Genomic DNA, 23,623 nt, shown 5'->3' on the forward strand with positions numbered 1-23,623 from the left:
CCCAGGGAAGACAGGGGGAGATGGGAATCAAAGGTATTAGCCAAAAGGTTTTTCCTTTGGCATGGAAAGAAAGAACACATCTTACTTAGAATAAGATCAAAGGTTAAAAGAATGGCACTTTATGTAGACAATTTTGAGATATGGAGTAAAGGTGAATACAGGAATCTCACAATAGATGGGCTCTATTTTCTCAATAAAATAGGGGGGTGAAGTTTTCTGTTGAGAGAAAAGGAAGAGATTGTCACAAGGGAATAGAGGATGGGACTGGAGGGAAGATTTGAGAGTTTATATCAGCTACTAAAAGGGACAAAAGGGGTAAATAAAAGGAAGATTATATAGTCTTGAGGGTCCATTGAATAGGTCCCAAATTTATAGTGGGTCCATTAGGCCTAATTGTGTAACTTGCTCCTATGATATAGAGCAGAGGTGATAAATTCCCAAAGGAATGCTGCCTACAGAACCAGATTAAAATGTAATTGAAAAATGTTTAGCAAAATAAAAATATAATACAACATAGATAATATTAATGTTTTGTTTTCTAAGACAATATTCTACCTACAGGAATCTGTTTCTATTTGAGTCTGACACCACTGATGTAGAAGATGACAATATGAAGAGGCAGAACTATGAGTAACCCAGGGTAAAGGTTTGGCAAGGCCTAAATGTGATTAGGACTAGGGAAGGAAGCAAGGAATTCCAAGAAACAGGATAATGTGTTACATTTGAACCAGTCAAGACTGTGAAAGAAAAACAAAATGAAGTCAGAGAAAGGAGGATAGATTGAAAGAAAAGGAAGAGATGAAATAATTGAAAGTTAAAGTAAGGATAAAGAACAGATTTGAAGGAGTGAGGCAGAGGAGAGATGGAGTTCAGAATCAGGCAAGTAGCACCAATGCGTGTGATGGTAAGGCTGGTAAGTATATCCATCCCTGTGGGTATCTGAGATGGGATAAAGAAATACATCATGGAATCATGGTGTTTGAGAGACATTGGTAATGAATGTAGTATTGAAGAGGCTGTAATGAAAAGAAAAACTATGATACATGTACTGAATTCCTTGGGAGAGAAGGAAGATTAGCTCAGAGGTTATGAGATTACTACAAGAAGGAATAGTATAAACAATGGCATGAACTTCAAAGGATGAGGACTGAAGGATGACAATGGCAGAAGGAGGAAGTGAGAAGTATAAAGCATGACCATTCCTCCTCCTGGTTCCCTCCCTCCTCAAATTACTTGGGATTTGCTTGTGTCTGTAGCTATGGATAAGTTGAGTGGCCAAGTATGTAGTGCCTTCTGGAATGAGTCATGTTTCCATGAGAGTAAGAAAAATGAGATCACAAAAAGTGGTTTAAATGATGGAAATTTGTTTTTGAAACAGGAACTTCAGAAGGAAACAGAAGAGGGCACAGCAGGTTAAGAATTTTGTAGGGTCAAAGTTGAAATACCAAAGGAAGAAGTAGGGCTTTTTTAAATTTTGTTTTGTTTTGTTTTGTTAATTCTGAATCACTGGATATGAAGAGGAGGTAGAAGTTTGATAGCCATAGCATAATTATTCTTTCTCCAACCATTAGCACCTAAGCTGGATAATACTGACTGACCTTTATGCAGACTTCCCTCAGGTAGCCCTTTTGCAACTTTCCCTTTCAATTGGATAAAGGGTAAAGAAAAAGTCTGAATTTGGATAAACAAATCATGGGATGTATGCTAGGCTTGAATACTTAGAGATTCAGCATAGAATAGCTCTGAAGTGTGGGGGGGTATATATAGAGTATGCAGCAGAGTGCATTCCCTGGACCTGGAATTAAAAAGGCCTGGGTTCAAATTGCTGCCTTGAACATTTACTAGCTGGGTAACAATGTCTGTGATCCTTGTCATAACCCCTACTAGGGATGACCACAGGCTTTTATATCCTCCTAGAATGAATCTTTCAACCCATCTTTTATGAGTCTTCTATATGTTCAGCCCTTGCTAGCAACTGGGGGCAGGGAATACAAGGGGAGAAGACATGGCCTCCTGATCTTGAGAATTCACAGTTTAGATAGAGAGCTAAACCAAAGATATTATTACAAGATCTGAGAGGAGGGATAGGTAAGAATGATGTAAAACCTGGGCTAAGTCTTTGAGGCTTAATGGGGGCAGGAGGTGGCACTGAAGTCTTGGTTCTTGTCTCAAGCAACATTACAGACAGACATCAGGTTTGATGTGGCAGGGAAACCAATAAAGCTCTATCTTTCATCTCTCCCCCTACTCAGACTACAATATTATTTTGGTTCCTAGAACTACAATTCAGATCCTTGTGAGAATTATTTATGTAGGTGTCCAACAGCACTTACATGCTTATGCCCAATATCATTATGCCCCTTCAATTAAAAAAAATTACAGACCTTGGGCTTCCTGTAGTAAAATTCCTGACCCAGCAATGCTCAACTCACCTCTAAAAGGCACTGATGAGGGGTGTCAACATGTCTAATAACTCCCCAACACCCAGACACTCTTCGCTTACCTAAGAGTACGGCCTGATGAATGGAGGAGTGTGCGTTGAGACAGGGGCATAGGGAGGCCATCCTTCAGCCAGTTAATCTGTATTGGTGGGGAGCCTCGGGCTGGGCATGCCAGGGTCACCAGCTCCCCTGGTACACTTATCAAGTTTCCTGATCCATTGACCCCTTTCTCAATGGTGGGAGGAACTGGTAGAGGGAAAAAGAGAAAGAGAAAAAAGAGATAGAAGGTAAGAAGGTCTTCTCAGACAAGTCCAGTTCCTTCTCTTATAGAACTCTTAGTATTTGAGATTTTAAGAGTCTATTAGTTTAATCCCTTTATGTTATAGATGAGAAAATTGAGGTACAGAGAAGCAAGTGACTAGTCTAAGATCTCATAGTGAATATATGAACCAGGATTTGAATCCAGGCCTTCTTAACTTCAAGTCCAGTGACGTGATCAAGGAGGCCCTCGGTTTCACTTGACCTACTTTCAAGTTCACTAACAATCCTCTTTCCAGAGAGGTAAATTGGAATTATTGAATATCAGCTTTACTGATAAGTAACCTGAAGCCTAGAAATGTTAAGTGACTTGCCCCAAAGGTAACTCTAAGGATTGATAGTGGTATGGAAACCAAAAATTCAAATATCCTGATGATCCCACCTAAGCTCTGTTCATGCATCAATCATGATGCCACCAACTAAGAGGTCTTGGCTATGTCAGAGCTGATCTCATCATTGCTTGTGACTCAAGAGACACTCTCTGACCCCAAACCAGGCTCTTCATCAGAAGTCAAAGAGGGAGGGACTGCATCACCACGGAGGAATCCACTCCTGTCCTCTTGGCACCCTTACCTAACACACTGAGTGTGTGCAGTTTGGTGTCTTCTCCAGCACTGTTCTGAGCTAGGCAGGTGTATGCCCCAGAGTCGGAAGCCTTTAAGCCCTTCAGGACCAGGGAGCTGCCATCTGTATAGAACCTGCTCCAGCAAGGGCAGAGGAGAGATAGAGAGAAGGGCCCTACCTTGCCCCTCCCAATCTCCCTTTCACCCAGTTCTTAGGACACTCATTATCGAGTGCTTGCAATATTTTATGACATTGCACCAAGTGCTAGGGCTAAAAAAGGGTGGGGGGAGCAATCCCTGCTCTCAAAGAGCTTACATTCTAATATGGAAGTTAATTCAGAGACTACATGAAAGGCACCTGGAGAGTGGAAGGTTCTAGAGGCCAGGGGTTTCCTGCAGAAGGACAGCACCATACCGAAGATGGGGAGAGATGTGAAATCCCAGGGGCCTCCCATCCTTCAGCCATGAGATGACCGGCTGCGGCTGCCCTTCTGCCTCACATTCCAGTCTCACCTCTTGATCTTCTAGGACATTGTGTTCCTGGGGAACCCCAGAGCTCAGGATCCTGGGAGCCACTGGAAGCAGAGGAAAAGTGTTAAGGTCCAGGGTCAAGTTGGAGAGTAGCTCCTGTCCGGGGCTGAGAAGACCTAAGAGCCCTCAGGGTCAAATACTAGTCATGGACTAGACTGATCTGTCTCCAGGCAATGACTGGCTGGGCAGTGCAAATCTGTCATACCTAACACCAATACCACAAAGTCCTTGCGGGCTTTGGCTTCAGGATTCTCAGCCACACAGGTGTAGGTGCCTTCCTGGGACGACTGGAGGCGAGTGAGCTGCAGGCGGCCCCCTCTGGAGATCACGCCTTTCTCCACACTGCTTTCTGCAGAGAGAGAAGCTTATCATCAAACTCCCCTACAGGGATCCTGGACTCTACCCTACCTGGGTACTTTAAACATTTACTCATTCCATTCATTCATTCATTCATTCATTCATTCATTCAATTAATCAATCATCTAGCTACCATTTATTGGGGAGATTTGACTCTTGCATCAAGGTGGATTCCTTTATTTGGCTTTCAAGGAACTTACAACATACTTGTTTTCTCCAAATTCACCCTTGACTTCAGGCAGAATGGGATACTCAATGTTCCTTGCATATACTATGCTTATTCCCATCTCTATACCTTTGATCAAGTTGTTTTTTCCCCTTTCTCCCAACCTAAAATCCCTTCCATTCTATCTTTTTTTAAATTTTTGTAAGGCAATGGGGTTAAGTGACTTGCCCAAGGTCACACAGCTAAGTGAGTATTAAGTGTCTGAGACTGTATTTGAACTGAGGTCCTCCTATTCACTCTCTATCCATTATCCTCTGTGCTACCTAGCTACCCTTTCCTTCTATTCTCTTAAGGAGAGTTTGTTAATTGGATCCCTGGGCAGGAGAGAGAGTGAAGTCAAAACTACCCTAACAACTCACTCTAGGAGTTCTGATGAGAACCTAGTAACAGACCTCACTATACTCCACCACCATAGTTCCAAAGTCAGCTAGGGCCCTGCCCACCTCCTACCTGCTTATATAAGGAAGTGATTCTTGGGCTCAATTTCAGACTTTGTAGTCTTGACCCACTCACCAACAGGCATCCTGTCCTTTAACCAGGTGACAGTGGGGGCAGGAACCCCAGCCACATCACACACCAGGACCAGGGGTTTTCCAGCCACCTGGCTCAGAGTCTCTGTTTCAGGATTCTCAAATATTGGGGGCACTATGAAAGTGAAGTCAAACAGTCATGATCTGCAGGGTCTGTGGGATAGAAAACACTGAACCCCACAGTCCCTCCCCCAGGATAGCTCAGAAAACTTTCACCATAGCTCTGAATTAGCACTCAAGTTTCTAGCTATGATATTGTTTCTCCTTAGCAGCCACCTTTGAGATGAGGTATCCTTTCCCTCATTGGATAGATAAGAAAACAAGACAAAGAATTTTAGCCATGTGCTATAGGCCAATACAAAGTCCAAGGAAATTCTGCATTTATTAGACCTGATTCTTTCTTTTCAAGTTCTCTTACCCTGGACAGTGAGAACAAAGGTCCGGACCGCCTCACCAACTATGTTGCTGACCTTACAGCTGTATAAACCTTTATCTGCTACCTGGAAGAGATAAGAAACTGACTGATCCCTGGAACAAAAGGGGAGATGGGTCACACCATTTACCCTTATCCAGAGCCATAAAGAAAGGGTAAAAAGATCCTAAAGGTGGTGGCATTTGGCTCTTCTCCCATAGCATCCCCCATCCCATTTCCCACTTGTCTACTAGGGCAGCTACTGACTTAGAGTTTGGGGCTTTATCTACTCACCTGAACATTCACAATCTCCAGTCTCTGTCCATCTAGCAGCATTTGAACCTGCTGGTCCAACAGAGTTATCTGTTGACCATTTTTATACCAGGTTATCACTGGCTCGGGCACAGTGTCTGACTCACATTGTAGGACAGCAGTGTCACCAACTCGCACCACTGTTGTGTCCTGCTGTTCACTTGGGGTTTGCTTGATGGTTGGTGGGGCTGAGGGATGGAGAGAGATCAGGTAATCTTCAAGATTGAATAATAGGATTTGGAATTCTAGCTTAGAAACCTAGCTAGTCCAATCCTCTCCTTTAATTTCAGAAGAAACACCATATAAGTAATAGGCAGAATTCAAACTCAGATCTCCTCTGACTCCAAATCCAGTATTCTTTCCACTATTCCTTGATGCCAATGATTAATTCTAAAGTGAAGGGGAAGGGAGGGGCATCACCCAAATTCTGGAGATGCTTTGAAAAGCAAAGAAAACTAAAATCTCATTTTTCTCCTTCTTATTCCTGATACTGACCAAAAAGTCATTAATGAAATATCTCCAGAAATACCCAAAGAGTGGTCTTCACAACATGAAAGGGAGAAGGCAGAAGGATTCCAATTAACCCTTTCCCTTGATGCTGAAGATAAATTGTTTCCTAGTCACTGTACCATGACACTGATTCATAGTGATAAAGGTCTTGGGTACTTCTGAGTATCCTAAGTGCCTTGCCCATTCTTAGATAATACTTAATCAGGGAGAATAGAGGTTACCATGGCGGGGGGGGGGGGCAATCCCAGAATTCAGAATCACAAAACCAAATAATGTTAGACCTAGAGAGGACTGAAAGACTCCTTGTTGCAACACCTTCAATTCCTAGGCTTAAATGCACAAGATGGCAGCAATAGAGAATGGTAAGAAAGATAGGATATGCTGCTAGCCTAGACACTGCTTACCCAGGGCGGCTAGGTGGCGCAGTGGATAGAACACTGGCCCTGGAGTCAGGAGTACCTGAGTTCAAATCTGACCTTAGACACTTAATAATTACCAGCTGTGTGGCCTTGGGCAAGCCACTTAACCCCATTTGCCTTGCAAAAAGCCTAAAGAAAAAAAAAAGAATAGATACTGCTTACCAAATACACTGAGCATCACTAGCTTCTGGTCTCTGCCCGCCATGTTGAGGGCTTCACAGGTATATGTGCCTGTGTCAGATAGCTGGGTCCGGCGAAGCTGTAGGGTATGGGTACCTGGGGAGGGACAGAAAGGAAGAACTCTTTTTGCCAAAAAATCACTTAGTCAATAGAACCTAAGTATTATTTTGTTCATTCATTCATTCTTCCTAGAACAGTGCTCAGAACACAGTAGGGATTTTATAAAGATTTACATTCATGTCTTCTGAAATGTACCACTGTGACTATCAATTAAGAAAGCCTGTCCACACCAGTCTATTGTCATAGGAGATATCCTTCTTCCAGGGTTTGAGATGGCCAGATCCCCCCCAGGACATAGCTTTTGTCCTGCAGAGGTTATCAGTATACCCACCAGGCAGGAGGAAGACTTCTTCATTGAAAGGAAGGGCCCAGCCATCCTTGTACCAGGTCACCTCAGGGCTAGGGTGAGAGTGGACATCACAGGGAAGGGACACACTGCTATTCACGATGGCTGTGATGCGTTCTGGGTTCAGGCCAGTGATTCTAGGAGGAGCTGTCCCCAAAGTCATGTGAGAACCAAAGAAAGGCAAATGAACTTCAGTTGTATGAACCTTTGTTCCTTACTTGGTCCTACAGAATCATAGTATCATCAATTTAGAGTTGGAAGAGGGTCATCTTATCCAACTTTTTCATTTTACAACTGACGAACCTGCGAGAGGTTAAAAGACTTGTCCAGGATCACAGAGGCAGATCTGGAGATGGGATTGGAACCTATTACTCTGGCTCCAGAGCTAATGATCTTTCTGTTTTATTAATAATCCCTCTATCATAAAATCATAGACTAGAGGTACTGGAAAAGACCTAAAAAATGATCAAACCCAACATGATAATTTTACAAAAGGGGAAACTGAGTTCCAGCAAAAAGCATGACTAGCCTAAGGTCATAACTGCTTAGTGGCAGATCTGGGACTAGAACCCTAGTTTCCTGATAGTCTCTCCCTCATTCTTTTGTTTCATGATGCCTACCACCTGCTCTCCCAGAGGAATGAGTAAAGTCAAAGGGCAGGGATGAGGAAGGGGAATGATCAGAGAGGAGCCTTAATCCTCAACAACTGTGTATATTATCATCATCTTACCTCTTTGTAAGCTGCCTTTTTCATGAGAACAGGAACAGTACTTTAGATGTACTTGTATAACTCACTAGCACTTAGCACAGTGCTCTGCATACAGTAGTTACTTAAGACAATGTTTGTTCAACATAGCTATATAAAGCCCCCCTCCCATCTCACCTTGAACCTTAAGAGTGAAAAGCTTCTCGGCTGAGCCTGCTGAATTCTCTGCCACACACATATAGCTAGCAGAGTCAGTCACATTGGCAACAGAGACCTGAAAGAGGAGGAAATGGTGACCAAGCAGTGCCCATGGGTGAGATGGCATGCAGGGATTCCATGAAAGCTGACTATCTGTACTTCTCGGAGAGCAGAGAAGAGGAATAGAGGTTACCATGGCGGGGGGGGGGGGGGGGGGGGCTCTTGGGCTTCCAAGAGCAGAATAATCAGGAGGTAGCTCTCTTATCACCATCACCCTTACCAAGAAGCACTATCATGAGACTTCTGTAAGTAGCAACATGACCTCAAGCTCAGATGCTCATGTGGCATTGCAAATGGTAGTCTCCAGGGCCATACCTGGTCATTTGCCCACTCTAGGTCATCCCACCCCATCATTGGTAATTTATGAAGAGATACTAACCTGCAAGATTTGTCCATCCTCCAGGGTCTGGTGCTTTGGGCCAGGGGTGAAGGGCAGTCCATTCTGGAGCCAAGAGATAACTGGTGGTGGGGTGCCCAGAGCCTGGCACTGTAGGCTGACTGTACTATTGGCATTCACTGTCACTTCCTCCACCAACTCTTCAGGATCCCCCTGGATCACAGGTGGTGCTGAAGATGCACAAGAATAGAGGAAGATGTGGAAGAACCCTGAGCTTGGCTGGCATAAGACATAGATTCCTGCACTTGGAGTCAGGAGGATTGAATTAATTCCTGTCCCGGACACTTACTAGCTGAATGACCCTGGTTAAGTCACTTAACTTCTTTCCTCATCTGTAAAACCCAAAAGGACTTTGAAGACCAAGAGAGATGATATATATATATATATATATATATATATATATATATATATATATATATATATCATCATCATCATCATTACCCTCTCCTGCCACATTCTTTTCTGAACTGGTGTTTAGACCACTTTGAAGTTTTCCTGTATGTTTTTGTCCAAGGCAGAAGGAGCACTAACCAATAATGCTACAAAGTTGAAAAAATAACCCACACTCCAATGACTTGGCCACAACTGCTTTAACTAAGTATCATGCTCATCTATTCCAAAACTTCTTCTTAATGGGTCTGGGCTCAAGGAAGACATTAACCATGTTGTATTATTGGAACCATGGATTCCCGAATGTCAGTTCTCCCAGCTCAGCACTGACTCCCTCCCTGGAATGGATACTAGGATGTGCCCTTCATCTGCAGGATAGGATGCCTAGGGTTTTCTCCTCCCCTCATCTCTCAGTCACTCACTCAGCACCAAAAGCTCATAATTCAGCCAATCCTCTCCAACTTCATTGGAGGCTTTGCATGTATACCTCCCAGCATCCTCAGCTCGGATCATAGGGATCTGCAGGACCCGGCCACCTGCAGAAGAAAAATGAGCTCAAAGGCCACAGGATTCACACAAGGGAAACATTCTGTAGGACAAGTAGTCAGGATTAGGGATCAGCTAAGTATTGGGAAGAAACAGATCATGACTCAGTTTATGCTGAGATCAATGTACGATCTAAGACTCAGGGCCATAGTCATGAAGAGCCAAAGTCCCATTGATGGTGTTCTATACCGCAAATGTTTTTAATCATAAACATATTGTTATTTCACCATGCCATCTTCAATTTAAGGCAAGGAGGAAACAGTAGAGAATGAAGTTATTAAAGCATCTTATTTACTACATCCAGATTTTCCCTGGAATCCATACCTTGCAAAACAGATACACCTTCAGTGGCCGAGAGGGGCTGTCCATCCTTATACCAGCTAAGCTGTGGGGGTGGGATAGCACTGGTGTCACAGTACAGATAGGCAGGATTGTTCTCCACAATCTCCCGGTACTCTATCATGCCTCCTCTCAGCTCCTCCTCCTGGTATTGGGTCTCAAAGACTTCATTAGGATCTGCAATCTTCTGAAATATGGGGGGCACTGGGAAGGGTAGGAAGAGAAACAGGACAAAACCATCAAGGGAACTTTCTTCCCCTTAGGCAAATCACTTCCCTTTTTGAGCCTCAGTTTCCTTTTCTAGAAAATGTTATGACTGGATTAGATAACTTCTGAGGTTCCCTCCAATCCTAACATCCTATGAATCCTGTTGAGTGTATAATACGTTGCTTCTCTTCTTTTGTGCATTGAATATATTCTAATTTTCCTTTTATTTTTCTCTGTCTATGCTTTCTCACTCCTACAAGATAAGAAATTCTTTAAAGTAATGATTGTCTTATTTTATATCCCAGCATCTAGCATAATACCACACATATATGTATATCTGTGTCTATATATAGTATATGAAACATATATACCCAGATATAGAAACATTCTTCTGTATACATATACATAACTATAAGTGTTTATTATATATTTTATTTAATATGTGTATATTATATGTTATTTTTATTTCTATATATATTATATATTTTACATATATATATATATATATATATATATATATACAAATGTATGTAGCTGGAACTTTACAAATCAAAGAATGATCTCTCAAAGGTCACATGAAGACTTACAATTCTTTTATGTCAAGTGAATATATAGGGTTATTTGATCCTATGTCCAAAGAAATTAGATATGTAATGCCTTTAAAGGCTATATAATGTTCTGGCTAATGGGTAGAGAGTCAGTCTTGAAAGTCAAGAAATCATGGATTAAAGTCCTATCCTTGATATATATTAGCAGTGTGACCTTGGGTAAGTCATTGAACTTCTTAGTGTCCTAAGCAATCTCCTGAGATTCTCAGAAAAGGGGCCAATCTGCATTGTAGAATCTAGTTTCCTCACCTGGGAATTCCCTATAATAATAGGACTAGTCCATATCTTTATGAGATACTATATGTACAAAACATTTTACAATCCTTAAAGAACTCTATAAATATGTATTCATTTGGGTAGAGGGGCTGTTGGGTGCTAGCCCTGAGCCTGGATTTGATCAGCCTTAGAGAAAGGAGTTGGCTTGAATGAAAAGTACTTCCCATCCTCACCTACAGGCTCATTACCTACCCATTTCCCACAAACCTTCCTACCAATCCTCACTCTCACTCTTCTCCTCCTGAACCACCTACCCTGAATAAGCACATTGAAGTCTTTGTCATCCTCGCCAGCCAAATTGGTGGCCACACAGAGGTAGCGTCCTGAATCCCAGGACCTGGTAGGACTGATCTGGAGCAGCCGCCCATCAGCCAGAAGGTGAAGGTGATCATCAGGTCTCACCAGCTGATGGTACAAGACATAAAGTGGAGGGAAGTAGAAATAAAGCCAAAGAGGCCAGATTAGGTATGCAAGGAGGCTGGATCATGCTTCACATAAGTGGAAAGATGCCCATCACCAAGGTCATGATTCTCTGGACACCCTCTGCACCATATTGATAGGATGCAAATGCTCACAACTGAAACCTAAGTTGGATGGATCCCACACTCATTTTCCTGCCTTCAGTTCTCTCAAATGGGCCAGAGGTAGATGAAAGCCTTGTCATGATTTCCATGTTGCCTTAGTCATCATAGGGTTGAAAGTGGGGGGACTTGTTACAGTTACAGAGATTTCTCAATTTTTCCCGGTCTCCCTCATAATCAAAAAAAAAACATTTGCAAGATATTTAACCTACATTGACCCCCCCCCCAAGAGATCAAGGTTAGGAATCAGCTTGTGGGTTTGAGAAGGGGGAGGGAGTTATCAAGGCACCAGAATGTCCATTTGTATCTAAGGCATAGTTCCCAATCTGCATTGCTTCCCAGTTCTCAAATTTTGCCCTGACTCCAGTATTGTAAACTTACCCCTAGAACTGTAGCAGAGAACTATATAGAAAAAGAAGCCTGGAGCATTTCCTACCTACATGACTGTGGGCAAGACTTTCACCTTCTCTGGACCTCAATTTTCTCATCCATAAAATGGGAATAATAATGCTGTATTAACTACCTCACAGGATTATTGTGAGGAAGGCACTTTGAAACCTTCAGGTTCTATAAAGATGATAGCTATTTGGATGATTTCTAGTACCCAAATTTGGCGGAAAACATTCCACTTTGTTCATCTTTTTCTCTTAAAGGGGACTTTACAGATGCTACCTGCTTATCTATTCCATCTTCTCATGCTTAGGAATCTGGAGTCAGGCTGAGTTAACAGCACTGCTCTGCAAATAGATGGGGTTTCACTTTACTGATGCCTCACTCACTTTAAAGGGTCTGGGGTCTATACATTAGGAATAGAACACCATCTTCACCTCACATTAAGCCTTAAGGATCAGCTGAGCTTGCTGGGTTCCCTAAAACCTAGAGTGTCCCCATCTCCCCTTCCTGGCTCACCTGTCCATCCTTGTACCAGGTGATGGTTGGAGGGGGCATAGCCCAGGATTCACACTCCAAGCTTAGGGTGCTGTTGACCTTGGCCTTCACCTCTTTAACACTGAATTCATCTAAGGGATCATCCTTGGAAATAGAAGGAGGAACTGAAAGCAGAGAAGAATTGGAGAGTCAGGCTTTAATGAAGACTGTTGACCTAGGAATAAGGCAGACTAGGAAAAATGCTCAGAAGGCCTACTCAGATCTCAGATTCTGAGTCTGCAAATCATAGGACTCCCTAATTATTCTGTCACAGCCCAAAGTAGTGGAATGAAGAAAGGACTGTGATTATACCCTTCCAGCTGAAGAATACACATAACAGAATAGAATCCTGTAACAGGACTCAGGTGAGCTGTTTTCTACTCTCAGATCTCTGATCAGCTAAATGTGTGATGTTAGACTTGCCTCTTCAACTCTTGGGGCCTCAGTTTCCTCAGCTGGAAGGTGAGAAGAATAGTAAGGACTGCTTTTATTATGTTTCTCATGAAATTCAAATGTTACATAGAGGTTTTTTAAACATATGAAATTCAAATTAGACATGGCAGATGAGTCAGGGCTATTATGTCAATAGACTTTGGCCAGGGGTGCCTGTGTCCATACAGAGGATATATTTTACATACTGAGCACTTCTACGTGATAGTTCTTCACAGCCTCCCCAACTTCATTAGTGACCACACAGGTGTATCGGCCAGCATCCTGCTCCTGTGCGTTGAGGATCTGCAATCCATGGGTGCCTGCTTGGGGATGAGAAGCTGAGATTCACCACAGAGGCCCCCCCAAGGGCTTCCACTCTTCTAGAGTCCCTGTCCACCCAGCAGGGAGGAGTGCCCTTGAAGGCAGGCCTTAGCTGTCCCTAGCCAGGTAGTGCCAATCCACACTAGCAGCAAAGACAGAATGTTGTGTTTAGAGGTCTGGGACCTGGACTTGGTTCTGGGTTCTTGGTTTTCTCCCCCTATTTACCACTTTGTCTCTCTAGATCTCCATTTCCTTAATTATAAAATATAGGGATTGGACTGACTGAACCATGTTTCCTTCTAGCCCTATAACTGCAGTGTGTGGGAGGGTTTAGCAAATTAGCTTTTGCTGGCAGGATTTAGAATTTGGATAGAACCCTTGACTAGGAGTCAGAAGACTGAGATTTGAGTCCTGACTTCAACATTTCCTAGCTATGAGACTATGGGGAAATCATTTAACCTCTCTGGTTCTCATCCATAAATGAGAATAATAATTCTCACATTATCTCACAAGGCAAGTGTGAAGAAAACATCTAGAAATCTTAAAAAGAGAATGTGTTTAATGGCAAAGTTGTCAAAGAAATACAATAGATCTGTTCTTATCCTGCCCTTCTCCTCCCTTACCACATTCCAATCAGCTATTGATAATTTTTTTTAATCAGCAGGTTCCTATACGAGATTTATTGGTATAAATAAATATATCTGCCCCTCTCTGGTGAAAAAGGAGGGAAGGTAGCTGAAGGTGAAAAAGCAAATTCATGTTATTCTCCAGGCCTTGTCTTTGCTTAGGGTGCTATGCCCTCTTGACCCACCTCCTCAGGTTTCCTTTAAATCTCTGGTTGTTGACTGTCTAACCTTCTGACTATTCTTCTTACATGAATCTACAGAATTGCAGATCCTCCCCAAATAAGGGTTGTTTGCATGGGCTTTGAAACATCTGCCTTACTCTGCCCTCCAGTATCTGTCCCCTCTTTTCTGTTTGCTTACTTTGCTTCTGACCTGTCCTGCTTCCTTAGTCCCCAGTCCCAACCCAGACCTCTCACCCTTTTCCTACCAATATCTCAATATGGCAAGAATGAAGCCTTCAGTCTCACCCTAAAAGAAGTCATTAGGATAACTAGTGGTAGCCCTGGACCTAAAGTAAGTAAGGTCTGAGTTCAAATTTGACCTCAGACATTTAATAGCTATGTGTGACAAATCACTTAACTTAAATTTCCCTCAATTTGAACTACAAAATAGAGGAAATAATAATAGCACTTATCTGCCAGAACTGTTAGAAAAAAATGAGAGTATTTGTAAAATGCCCTGTAAACTAAAAGTGCTATCTTATTTTAATTGTAACAGTGCCAAAATGCAACAAAACACTAACCAGTGGTCACTTTAGTCCCCAGCCAATAAACTAGGGTTTTAAACTAAGTTCCTACCTGGAAAAATAAGGTTTTTGGGGGGACCATCTGTTGCCATAATTCAACTCTCTATATCCAATCCCTTTGCACCCCAGAAACCATCACCTGGGAGTAGCTGAGTATTTCCTGAGGCTTGAAATGGAGCCCCATCCTTCATCCAGGTAATAGTAGGGGAAGGGAATGCAAGGGTCTCGCAGATCAGGGAGATGGGGTTGTTGATAGTCACCGTCACTTCTTCATCTGGACTGTCTTCAGTCACTCCCAGAATTGAGGGGACCACTGTAGGTAAAAAAAAAAAACAACTTGTGAAATGTGGCCAGAATGGATGGTGCCCCAGGAACCCAAGTCTAAAGATAGGGGGAGCTCTCAGAGCTGAGAGAGATGAGGGTTTTTAGATGACCTGAGACCTGAGAACAGTTCTCCAGCTCTTCAAAGGTCAACTAGCTCAGCCTACACCTGAAGAAATTATCTACAGTGGGGGATCCTAACCTGAACTTTATCTTTGTATATCCTGTGGTGTTTTATGCAAAGTCCATACTTGGGAAGTTCTTCTGATTGACTAAAATATCTGATTTTCCCCATGATAATAATCAATCTATCTTTTGTTAGGTAGACTCTGTCTTGGATCCCTTTTCTCTTGCCTTTCTGTATCTTTTTCTTTTCTTTTTTTCTGGGGGGGGGGGGTTGCTCATCAGCTTCCATGGGTTGGTTCTGTCACCCTCTCTGTGCAGGTAACTCCCACAGACCTAGCCTCCCTCCCAGACTCCAGACCCCAACTGAGAACTGCCTATTGGATAGCTCTCCCTGAAAGTCCCACAGATACTTCTTTTCCATCTTTCTAATCACCTAGGTTTTTAAGCTGGGCATCATTCTCAACTCTGCACACACTCTCCCTACATTATCTAATCAGTTCTCAAGACTCATCAATTCCATGTCCACTTTTGTCCACTCCACAGCCACCACCATATTCAGGCCCTCCTCACCCCTCAACTAAAATGCTGAAATGACCTCCTGATTGGTCATACTCTTCTCCTATTGGTCAATGATCCCTGGCAAAAAAGCCAAAATAGTGTTCCTAAAAGTACTCTGACCATGTCATTCCTCTTCTTCAAGAAGCTTTATGGCTCTGGCATAAGATGCACAATTTACATATTGGCTTTTAAAGACCTTCCTAATTAGGCTCTAACTTCTTTTTTTCCAGACTCAGCTCCTATTATTCTCTCTTTTATGTACACCACGTTCCAGTCAAAATGACTGTTCTCTAAACTAAACATCCCATCTTCTCCCACTTCAGGGACTTTGCATGATCTATTTCCCCATGCCTAGAGAAGCCACTTCCCCCCCACTCCCATCCCTTTATCCTAGGATCTTCAGATTCCTTTAAAGACTCAGCTCATTTGCCACTTCTGACTTGAAACCTTTCCTGATCCCCACAGGAATTAGAGCTTGCTTTCTCATCTTCCTTCAATGATCTTGATTTACTTATCTGAGTATATGCAGAATCCACTCTCCATCCCCAGCTGAAAGTAAGCTTCCTGAAAACAGGGAGTTTCTGTCTTTATTTCTGTCTTTGCATCTCAGACCCTTAGCCTAGGGCCTCAAACGTAGTAGCGATGTAGATAAGTATCAGGTGAATTGAATTAAATTCCACCTTATTCATGAATAAATCTAAATACTTCTCGAACCTGCTTATGTTATGTTTTGAGCTAATGTACAGTAGAAAGGGAACTAGAATTGGAGTGGGAGGAGCCTAATTCATATCCTGTGGGACTTTGGACAAATTATTTAACCTCTCTGGGCTTCAGTTTCCTTTTCTGTAAACTGAGTAGGTTAGAGTAGATGTCCTTTGAAGTTCCTTCCAGCTATAGATTTATGAGAATTTATTTTTTACTCTTGGTATATATAAATTACGATAACTTTTCATTTAGGCTGAAATGACCTTATTCAATCTTCAAATGTCTTTTACCAGATCTCAGGGATTGTTCAATTAAACAAACATCTGTTAAGTGCCTACATGACCCTTGCCCTCATGGAGTTTACAATACAATGGAAAGATAAATAGATACAAATAAATTTAACATACACATTTACCTGTTTAAAAAATCTTTTTCATGATCCTATAGGCTTTAATATACTTTATGGAGGAAAAGTCCTAGTTGAAGCCTCATGAACTATTCTACTAGCTGGATCTTAGAGAAGTTGCTGTCTTCTTCATGCTAACTTCTAAAAAATCAATCTCCTTGACTTTCACACCAGTTATCAAGAACGGGTTTCAAAGGATCATGGTGTTGTTTAAACAGTGCTGGAGCTATAGTCAGAGAAACTAGGTTCAAATTCATACTTTACCATAACTTATATGGGTTATCTAGACTCAAGAGGCTTTAGTTTCCAAATATGTAAAATGAGGGGGTTGAACTCAGTGATCTCTGGGGTCCCTTCTAGTTCTAAATCTGTTATTTCATGTAATCCTGAGTCCTACAGGTGCATGTAGAGCTCCAAGAACTTAATTATAAGCAGATCAGTCTATCTGTCTTGGGAGTTTTTTTGGGGGGGAGGGGGTACAAGTATCTGTCTGTTGGATTCTGCATCGTGGTACCTAGTACATGTTACTCACCCAGAACACTAAGCTTGTAATGCTTGGTCTTCTCTGAGACTGAGTTCGATGCAATGCAAGAATAGTGACCAGAACTAGAGAGGTTGGCCTGGAGTATCTCTAGCATGGACCCATCTGGGGATATATGATAGGGGTCTCCTCCAGAGAGGGTGTGACCGTCTTTGAACCATGTGATGGTTGGTTGGGGATGACCTGTCCATAGAAGCAAGTAAGAGTGAAAAATAGCATTTCTTAAAAGTCTAAATTTGAGGGGTAGCTAGGTGGCACAGTAGATAGAGCACTGACCCTGGAATCAGGAGGATCTGAGTCCAAACCCAGTCTCAGACATTTAACAATTACCTAGCAGTGTAACCTTGAGCCATGCAAAAACAAGCAAAAGAAGTCTTAGTTCATGTGGAGTTTAAATGCTTAGTATCTTCAATGTTTAAAAGTTGTCTTATGTACTATGGTTTATTCTTCTCTAACATTTTTTGATATGGTTTAATTCTTCTTTACCCATATAGCCTACATTAGATTGTCAGAGGGAGGGGGAAGAGAAAGGAGGGAGGGAAAAATGTAAAACTCAAAACCTTGCAAAAAAGTTTGTTGAAAACTGCTATTGCATATAGTTGGAAAAATAAACAAAATATTAAAAAAGTCTTAGTTCAAATTTGTCTGACAGTTCCTATGATGCACAGTAGGCTCTAGAACTGTTCAAGGAAACTTAGAAAGAACCTTTTAGCCTCAGGACTTCACATCTAACCCCAAAGTCCTCAACATTAGGACTAGAAATGGATAGGGATAATGGCCAAAGTAATTGTTTCTCTTCTCCTTAGGGAATGATATTAGCCCCTCTTTCAAAGTTAGTTGGGCAAGTTGCTGGAAATGAAGAATTTGAATACAAACCACGGTTTCTTGAGATTCCCCCCCACCAACTCCTATCCCAAATATATATATATATATATATATATATATATATATATATATATATATATATATATATATATTTTTGCAAGGCAATGGGGTTAAGTGGCTTGCCCAAGGCCACACAGCTAGGTAACTATTAAGTGTCTGAGGTCGGATTTGAACCCAGGTACTCCTGACTCCAGGGCCAGTGCTCTATCCAATGTGCCACCTAGCTGCCCCCTATCCCAAATATTTGACTTCTGACTTTCCTGTTGCCATTCACTCCATACAGCTGTTACCTGTGGCATTGCAAATTAAGGAGGCAGATTTCCCTTCAGAGATTTTAACTTCTTCCTCTGAATCCTCATTCTCAATTCTAGGAGGAACTGGAAGAAAAAGACAACCATGAGTTTTCTAACAGTCTGCAAAGTCTAGGATATAGGTCAGCCAAACAGTTTGCCACCTCTTTTAATATAGTCTAGAAGCTAAGAAATGTTTTTACAACTTTATTTAAAAATATGAAACCATTCTTAGTTCCTAGGCTGGACAAAAAAAGAGGTTATAAGTCAAATGTGACCCAAAGTTTGCTGACCTTTGATCTAGGAGAAAGAATCCTAAACTTAGAGTCAGTAATCATCATCATCATCACAACAATGACAATGAAAATAAAGTACAATAAGTAGCTAGAGATAAAGTACATGAAGAGCTTCTGATGAATACTGGTAGTGTGACAAGTCACCTAAACTCTCAGTGGCCCCAGGTGACTCTTAAAGAGTTTAAGTTGCAGAACAATCACTGGATTGCATTGATAAAGAGAGCTTCTTACATTGATGAAATCATAGGAGCAAAAAAATAGCAAGAATAAAAACAACAACATTAATAAATAACTAATATATATAGCCTTCCATTCATCCTACCTTATATCTACTTTCTACCCCTAAATACTTGTGCTCCAAACTTCTTTTGGGGTTTGCCCCAAGGTTATTTGGAGGTTTTAAAGACATTGGTACTTACCCAAGACCACCACACTGAAGTTCTTGCTTGCTTCCCCGACCATATTACTGGCAATGCACAAATAGAGGCCACCATCTTCCTCCTGTACTTGGGTCAACTTCAGAACCCGGCCACCTAGGGAGGGGACAAGGAGGAAGAGAACAAATAGACCCAACCTCACCTCTACATCTACCTTAAATGTGCCAAGATGAAGAGCCCCTCCAGCCTAGCTGGCTGAAACTAAAAGAAGGCTGGGCCAGTCCTGAACAGACCATTAGGCAGGGCACCCCGTTTAACTAGTAGGAGGAGATCAGGATGATGCAGAATCTGTAAACCATGTCAGAAAGGACAGTGAAGAGAACTAAGGAAATTCAACCTGGAAAGAAGATCTGGTAGAAGTGGCGAAGGGAGTGGGTATGGTAATAACAAAAGAGTGATCTTCAAATATCTAAAGAATTTTCATATGAAAGAGAAAGTGGAATTATGAGGCAGGTTTCCAGAGACCAGTACTAGGAGGAATGGGTGAAAGATAAAGGGAAGGTTTTCTAACAATAATTAGAGTTATTCAATAATTAAAGGGGCTATCTGGTGAGACAGTGAGCTTCTTGCTACTTCCTGTTCAAGCAGAGGCTAAATGGACTGCCTTGCAAGGGCACTGGGTTGCAAGGGATGGGAGGCTAAACTAGAGAACTTCAAGGTCTCTTGTAACTCAGAGTTGATGTCTATCACACATGGACAAGGATGCACATGTATGTGTGCTCACGTGCACGCGCATGTGTGTGTGTGTGTGTGTGTGTGTGTGTGTGTGAGAGAGAGAGAGAGAGAGAGAGAGAGAGAGAGAGAGAGGAGAGAGAGGAGAGATTCCTAATAGGCACTCAGAGAGAAAGAAGCTTAATGTGAATCAAGAGATCTGAATATCATCACAGCATCATTGTGTGACTTTAGGGGTATGGACTTCCTTATCTGAATTTCAATTTTCTCTCACCCATATGATGGGAAAACCCAGTTGTGAGAATAAACTAACAAATAATAGATGCTCCGCAAGTCTCTCAGTGATAGGATTCTAAGGATTCAGCTAGATCATACAGTGGATAGAGTACTGGTCTTGGAGTCAAAACCTGAATTCAAATCTAACCTCAGAAACTTACAAGCTGTGTGGCCTTAGGCAAGCTATAGTTTCCTTATCTGTAAAATTAACTGGAGAAGGAATGGCAAACCAGTTCAGTATCTTTGCTAAGAAAGCCCCAAATGGGGTCATGAAGAGTCAGACATGACTGAAAGGATTGGACGACAAATAGCAAATTTGGAAATGAAAAGGATCTTAGAAGTCATCAAATCCAAGTCCTCATTTTATAGATGAAAATCAGAAAAGTTAAGTGATTTGTCCAAGTTAACACAAGCTGGATAATAAATGGTAAAGTTGGGATTCAAAAACAGGTCCCCTGAAGCCATCCCCAGCTCAGTTATTGGTCCAACCACTGAAGTTAAATCATACTAGAAGACGCATAAACTAGCTACCTAGCTACCTCCCATCTCTTGCCTCACCTGCCAGGAGATAAGTGTCCTCCCCAGGGCTGATGAGTTTTTCCCCACGGAACCAGTGGACCACTGGAGAAGGGCTACCTGAGGCCTCACAGAGTAGAGTCAGGGTACTGTGCAGGACTGCCGTGACATTGGTCAGTGGGTCAGTGTTCCCAATGAACTCTGGGGGAACTGATATGAAAATCAATTTTATTAATAATTAAGATCTAATTAACATCCAAATTCATCTCCTTTCCTTCCCTCTTCAGCCCCTCTAATACAGACCCTTTAGTGTGAGAAAACAAAGAATCATAGGATCCATAATTTTAGAATTGGATTAAAACCCCCTCATTTTACAGATAAGGAAATTGAAGTCCAGTGAGGTTGTCTAGCTTGCCCAGAATGACACAGCTAGTGTGTATTTGGAGCAAGGTGTGAACCTGGACCTTCTTGATACTAAATATAAATTTGCTTTTGCTAAATCCATTCTTCTACACCCTTGTTAGATGGAATTCGAGATTAGACAGACCAGGAGACAGTAATGCTCAGGATGCTATGGCTCTAAGTGAGACTACAGTAGATTCAAATGCAGAGCCTGGATAAAGTCCTTAAATAAATCCTTCTTCCCACTTTCCCTCTCTCCCTTCCTCCCTTCTTCCCTCCCTCCCTCTTTCCCTGTCTCCTTCCTCCTTCCTTCCCTACCTCCTTTCCCTCCTTTCCTTCCTTCCTTCTTTTCTTCCTCCCTCTTTTCTCCTTCCTTCCCTTCCTCCTTTTTCCCCTCCCTCCTCCCTCCTCCCTTCCCTCCCTTCCTTTTCTCCCTCCCTCTTTTTTCCCTCCTTCCCTCCCTCCTTTTCCCTCCCTCCTCCTCTAACTCCTTCTTTTCTCCATCCCTCCCTCCCTCCCTTCCTTCCCTTCTTTCTCCCTTCCTGTGCTGCCTAAAGACTTTACCTAGAACCGAGAGGTCAAATCTCCGTTCTGCCCGCCCAGCCTCATTTTCAGCTACACAGGTGTAGCGTCCAGCATGGCCAGCCCGTGCCTCCTCCACTTGCAGGACCCTCCCCTGGTGCTGGAGGAGCAGGCCATGTTCACTGGTCACAGGCTGGCCATCCTTCTCCCACGTCACCTCTGGTGGTGGCTTCCCTGTGGCTTCACATTCCAGGGTGACCCCTCCATACTGGATCACAGACATCTCCCTAAGGAGATTGCTGCTGCCTGGGATCTCTGGAGCAACTGAAGTTGGAAGGAAGCAGTTGTGAAGGTCATTGAAAAGTCTTCTTTGATGGATGGCTACAATCATGGGAAAGGTAAAACTGACCAAACTAGCTAGACTCAGTTTAATTCTCTAAGCATTACTACTCAAAGAGAATAGAGAGAACCTGAAATGAACCATGGAAGATATTTTTACATCCAGGTTATTGAAATGTCTGCTAATTGAGAATAACACTTCTTAGAGGCAACAAGAGAAGAGGACTAGTCTTCTTAACTTTGGGCCCATAGATTCTCTCCTCCACCAAGGGATAGATTTTATGGGGTCCATGAACTTCAATGGAAAAAATTACATCTTTATTTCAATATAATTGATTTTCTTTATATTTTATTTGGGCATTTAAAAACATTATCCTGAGAGGGAAACCAAAGGCCTCCCCAGATTGTCCAAAAAGGTCCATGACATACACACACATATTAAAACCCCTGGAGTAGAATGATTGATACTCTTGGCTTTCCAGGATAAAAGAAATATACCTTGAGCCCACAAAGAAGGAGTCAACAGTACAAGGGCTTAAACCCTACATCTCCTATGCTATGGGGCTCTTGGGTGGAGCTGTGCCAGTGTCCACCAGATGTGGTGGATGGGCCCCAACCCCATGACTTCTGTTTATCCCACCTCAACTCACCATACACCTCCAGTTGCTGTTCCTGGCTGGTATTCCCAGCTATGTTGCTGCACTCACAGGTATAGTTGCCCTCCTGAGAAGGCTGGGCTTTCCCCAGGTATAACAGCCTCCCCACAGCTGAGATGGTTTCTGTACTGCCCCCATTAGTGGGCAGGAGCATCCCTGGGTGAGATGGAAAAGAAAACACAGAGTTTTGGCTTTAGGGCCCTGACATATTTGGGTTCCCCATTCCAGGAAGGCCAACCCCTTCACAATCGCAGCTGCCTCTGCTGTTCTTTGTTAGGCCTCCCTCTCCATTTGAAGAGTCAAAGAACCTATGAAGTCCAGGTCATAGCAATGTAAGGCCCCTGAAGCATTCAGCCTTAAGGAAGCACTCTGCAGAGCCTCAAAAAGACAGAGAAGATACTGATAGCAAAAAATCCTAGACCTATCCACTCTGTTTCTAAAAAGCAAGAGTATTTAGAGTCAGGGGCCTAGGTTCTGATTCTGCTACCTAATATCTTTATGATTCTGGGTGAATCTCTGAACTTCATTTTCTTCATCTATCCAATGAAAGGACTGGACTAAATGATCTCTAAGGGTCCTTCCCAGATCTGAAGATTCCAATAGGTCAGATTTAGAACCTGGGCAAATAGACTGGACACCTACTGCATACTGCCACAGGATGCCCAGGCTGAGAGGCTACTAATGGTACTAGAAAGACTGGAAAAACTGATGGATGATTACATATCAGATGATAAGAGGGTGTAAAGTAATCTGATAAAAAGGTAAACTTGAATTTTTCTATATAAAAGCTCAGGACATGACCTGCTCCCCCCTTGTATTGTTTTTGCATAATGTTTATAGGAGTTCTGTTAGCAGCAGGCTGAGGCAGGAAGGAGAGGAATGGGAGCTTGACTTGGGAGTGTTGGACTGTTTCTACGATTGGCTAGATCAGTTGTGAGATTCAGTTGCTTTGCGCCAATTCAGGAGACCCAATGCCTAATTTTATGTTGAGTTTGGCAAACCAGTTGGTAAATTGGCTTTTGTAAATCAGGGTTCTCTCTAAGGTAGAATCCTGGGCAGCCACCCAATGTGAAAATCACAAATTTATATTCCTTAGTCTTTTTTAACTTTC

The 23,623-nt window shown here is 42.4% G+C and overlaps 1 protein-coding gene across 2 annotated transcripts in view; it reads right to left on the reverse strand.

The window, feature by feature from the left end:
• HMCN2 (hemicentin 2) overlaps positions 1 to 23,623 on the reverse strand; it is a 176,856-nt gene that overhangs the window by 44,783 nt on the left and 108,450 nt on the right. The window contains exons 44-66 of one of the 2 annotated variants that reach the window (XM_074210922.1): positions 22,507 to 22,668; positions 21,560 to 21,841; positions 20,636 to 20,803; positions 19,112 to 19,225; positions 18,397 to 18,483; positions 17,213 to 17,404; positions 14,704 to 14,877; positions 13,079 to 13,192; positions 12,423 to 12,565; positions 11,187 to 11,337; positions 9,827 to 10,045; positions 9,379 to 9,492; positions 8,549 to 8,736; positions 8,089 to 8,185; positions 7,191 to 7,352; positions 6,782 to 6,895; positions 5,673 to 5,878; positions 5,385 to 5,466; positions 4,950 to 5,081; positions 4,059 to 4,202; positions 3,738 to 3,897; positions 3,333 to 3,457; positions 2,504 to 2,687 (exon numbers count right to left, since the gene is read on the reverse strand). In XM_074210922.1, coding sequence (XP_074067023.1) covers positions 2,504 to 2,687; positions 3,333 to 3,457; positions 3,738 to 3,897; positions 4,059 to 4,202; positions 4,950 to 5,081; positions 5,385 to 5,466; positions 5,673 to 5,878; positions 6,782 to 6,895; positions 7,191 to 7,352; positions 8,089 to 8,185; positions 8,549 to 8,736; positions 9,379 to 9,492; positions 9,827 to 10,045; positions 11,187 to 11,337; positions 12,423 to 12,565; positions 13,079 to 13,192; positions 14,704 to 14,877; positions 17,213 to 17,404; positions 18,397 to 18,483; positions 19,112 to 19,225; positions 20,636 to 20,803; positions 21,560 to 21,841; positions 22,507 to 22,668 — 3,514 coding nt within the window. Of the gene's footprint in view, positions 1 to 2,503; positions 2,688 to 3,332; positions 3,458 to 3,737; positions 3,898 to 4,058; positions 4,203 to 4,949; positions 5,082 to 5,384; positions 5,467 to 5,672; positions 5,879 to 6,781; positions 6,896 to 7,190; positions 7,353 to 8,088; positions 8,186 to 8,548; positions 8,737 to 9,378; positions 9,493 to 9,826; positions 10,046 to 11,186; positions 11,338 to 12,422; positions 12,566 to 13,078; positions 13,196 to 14,703; positions 14,878 to 17,212; positions 17,405 to 18,396; positions 18,484 to 19,111; positions 19,226 to 20,635; positions 20,804 to 21,559; positions 21,842 to 22,506; positions 22,669 to 23,623 lie in introns of both variants that reach the window. The other variant, XM_074210921.1, reaches the window with a different exon arrangement.

Source organism: Macrotis lagotis, chromosome 1, assembly GCF_037893015.1.
Source record: "Macrotis lagotis isolate mMagLag1 chromosome 1, bilby.v1.9.chrom.fasta, whole genome shotgun sequence".
Taxonomy (NCBI): domain Eukaryota; kingdom Metazoa; phylum Chordata; class Mammalia; order Peramelemorphia; family Peramelidae; genus Macrotis; species Macrotis lagotis.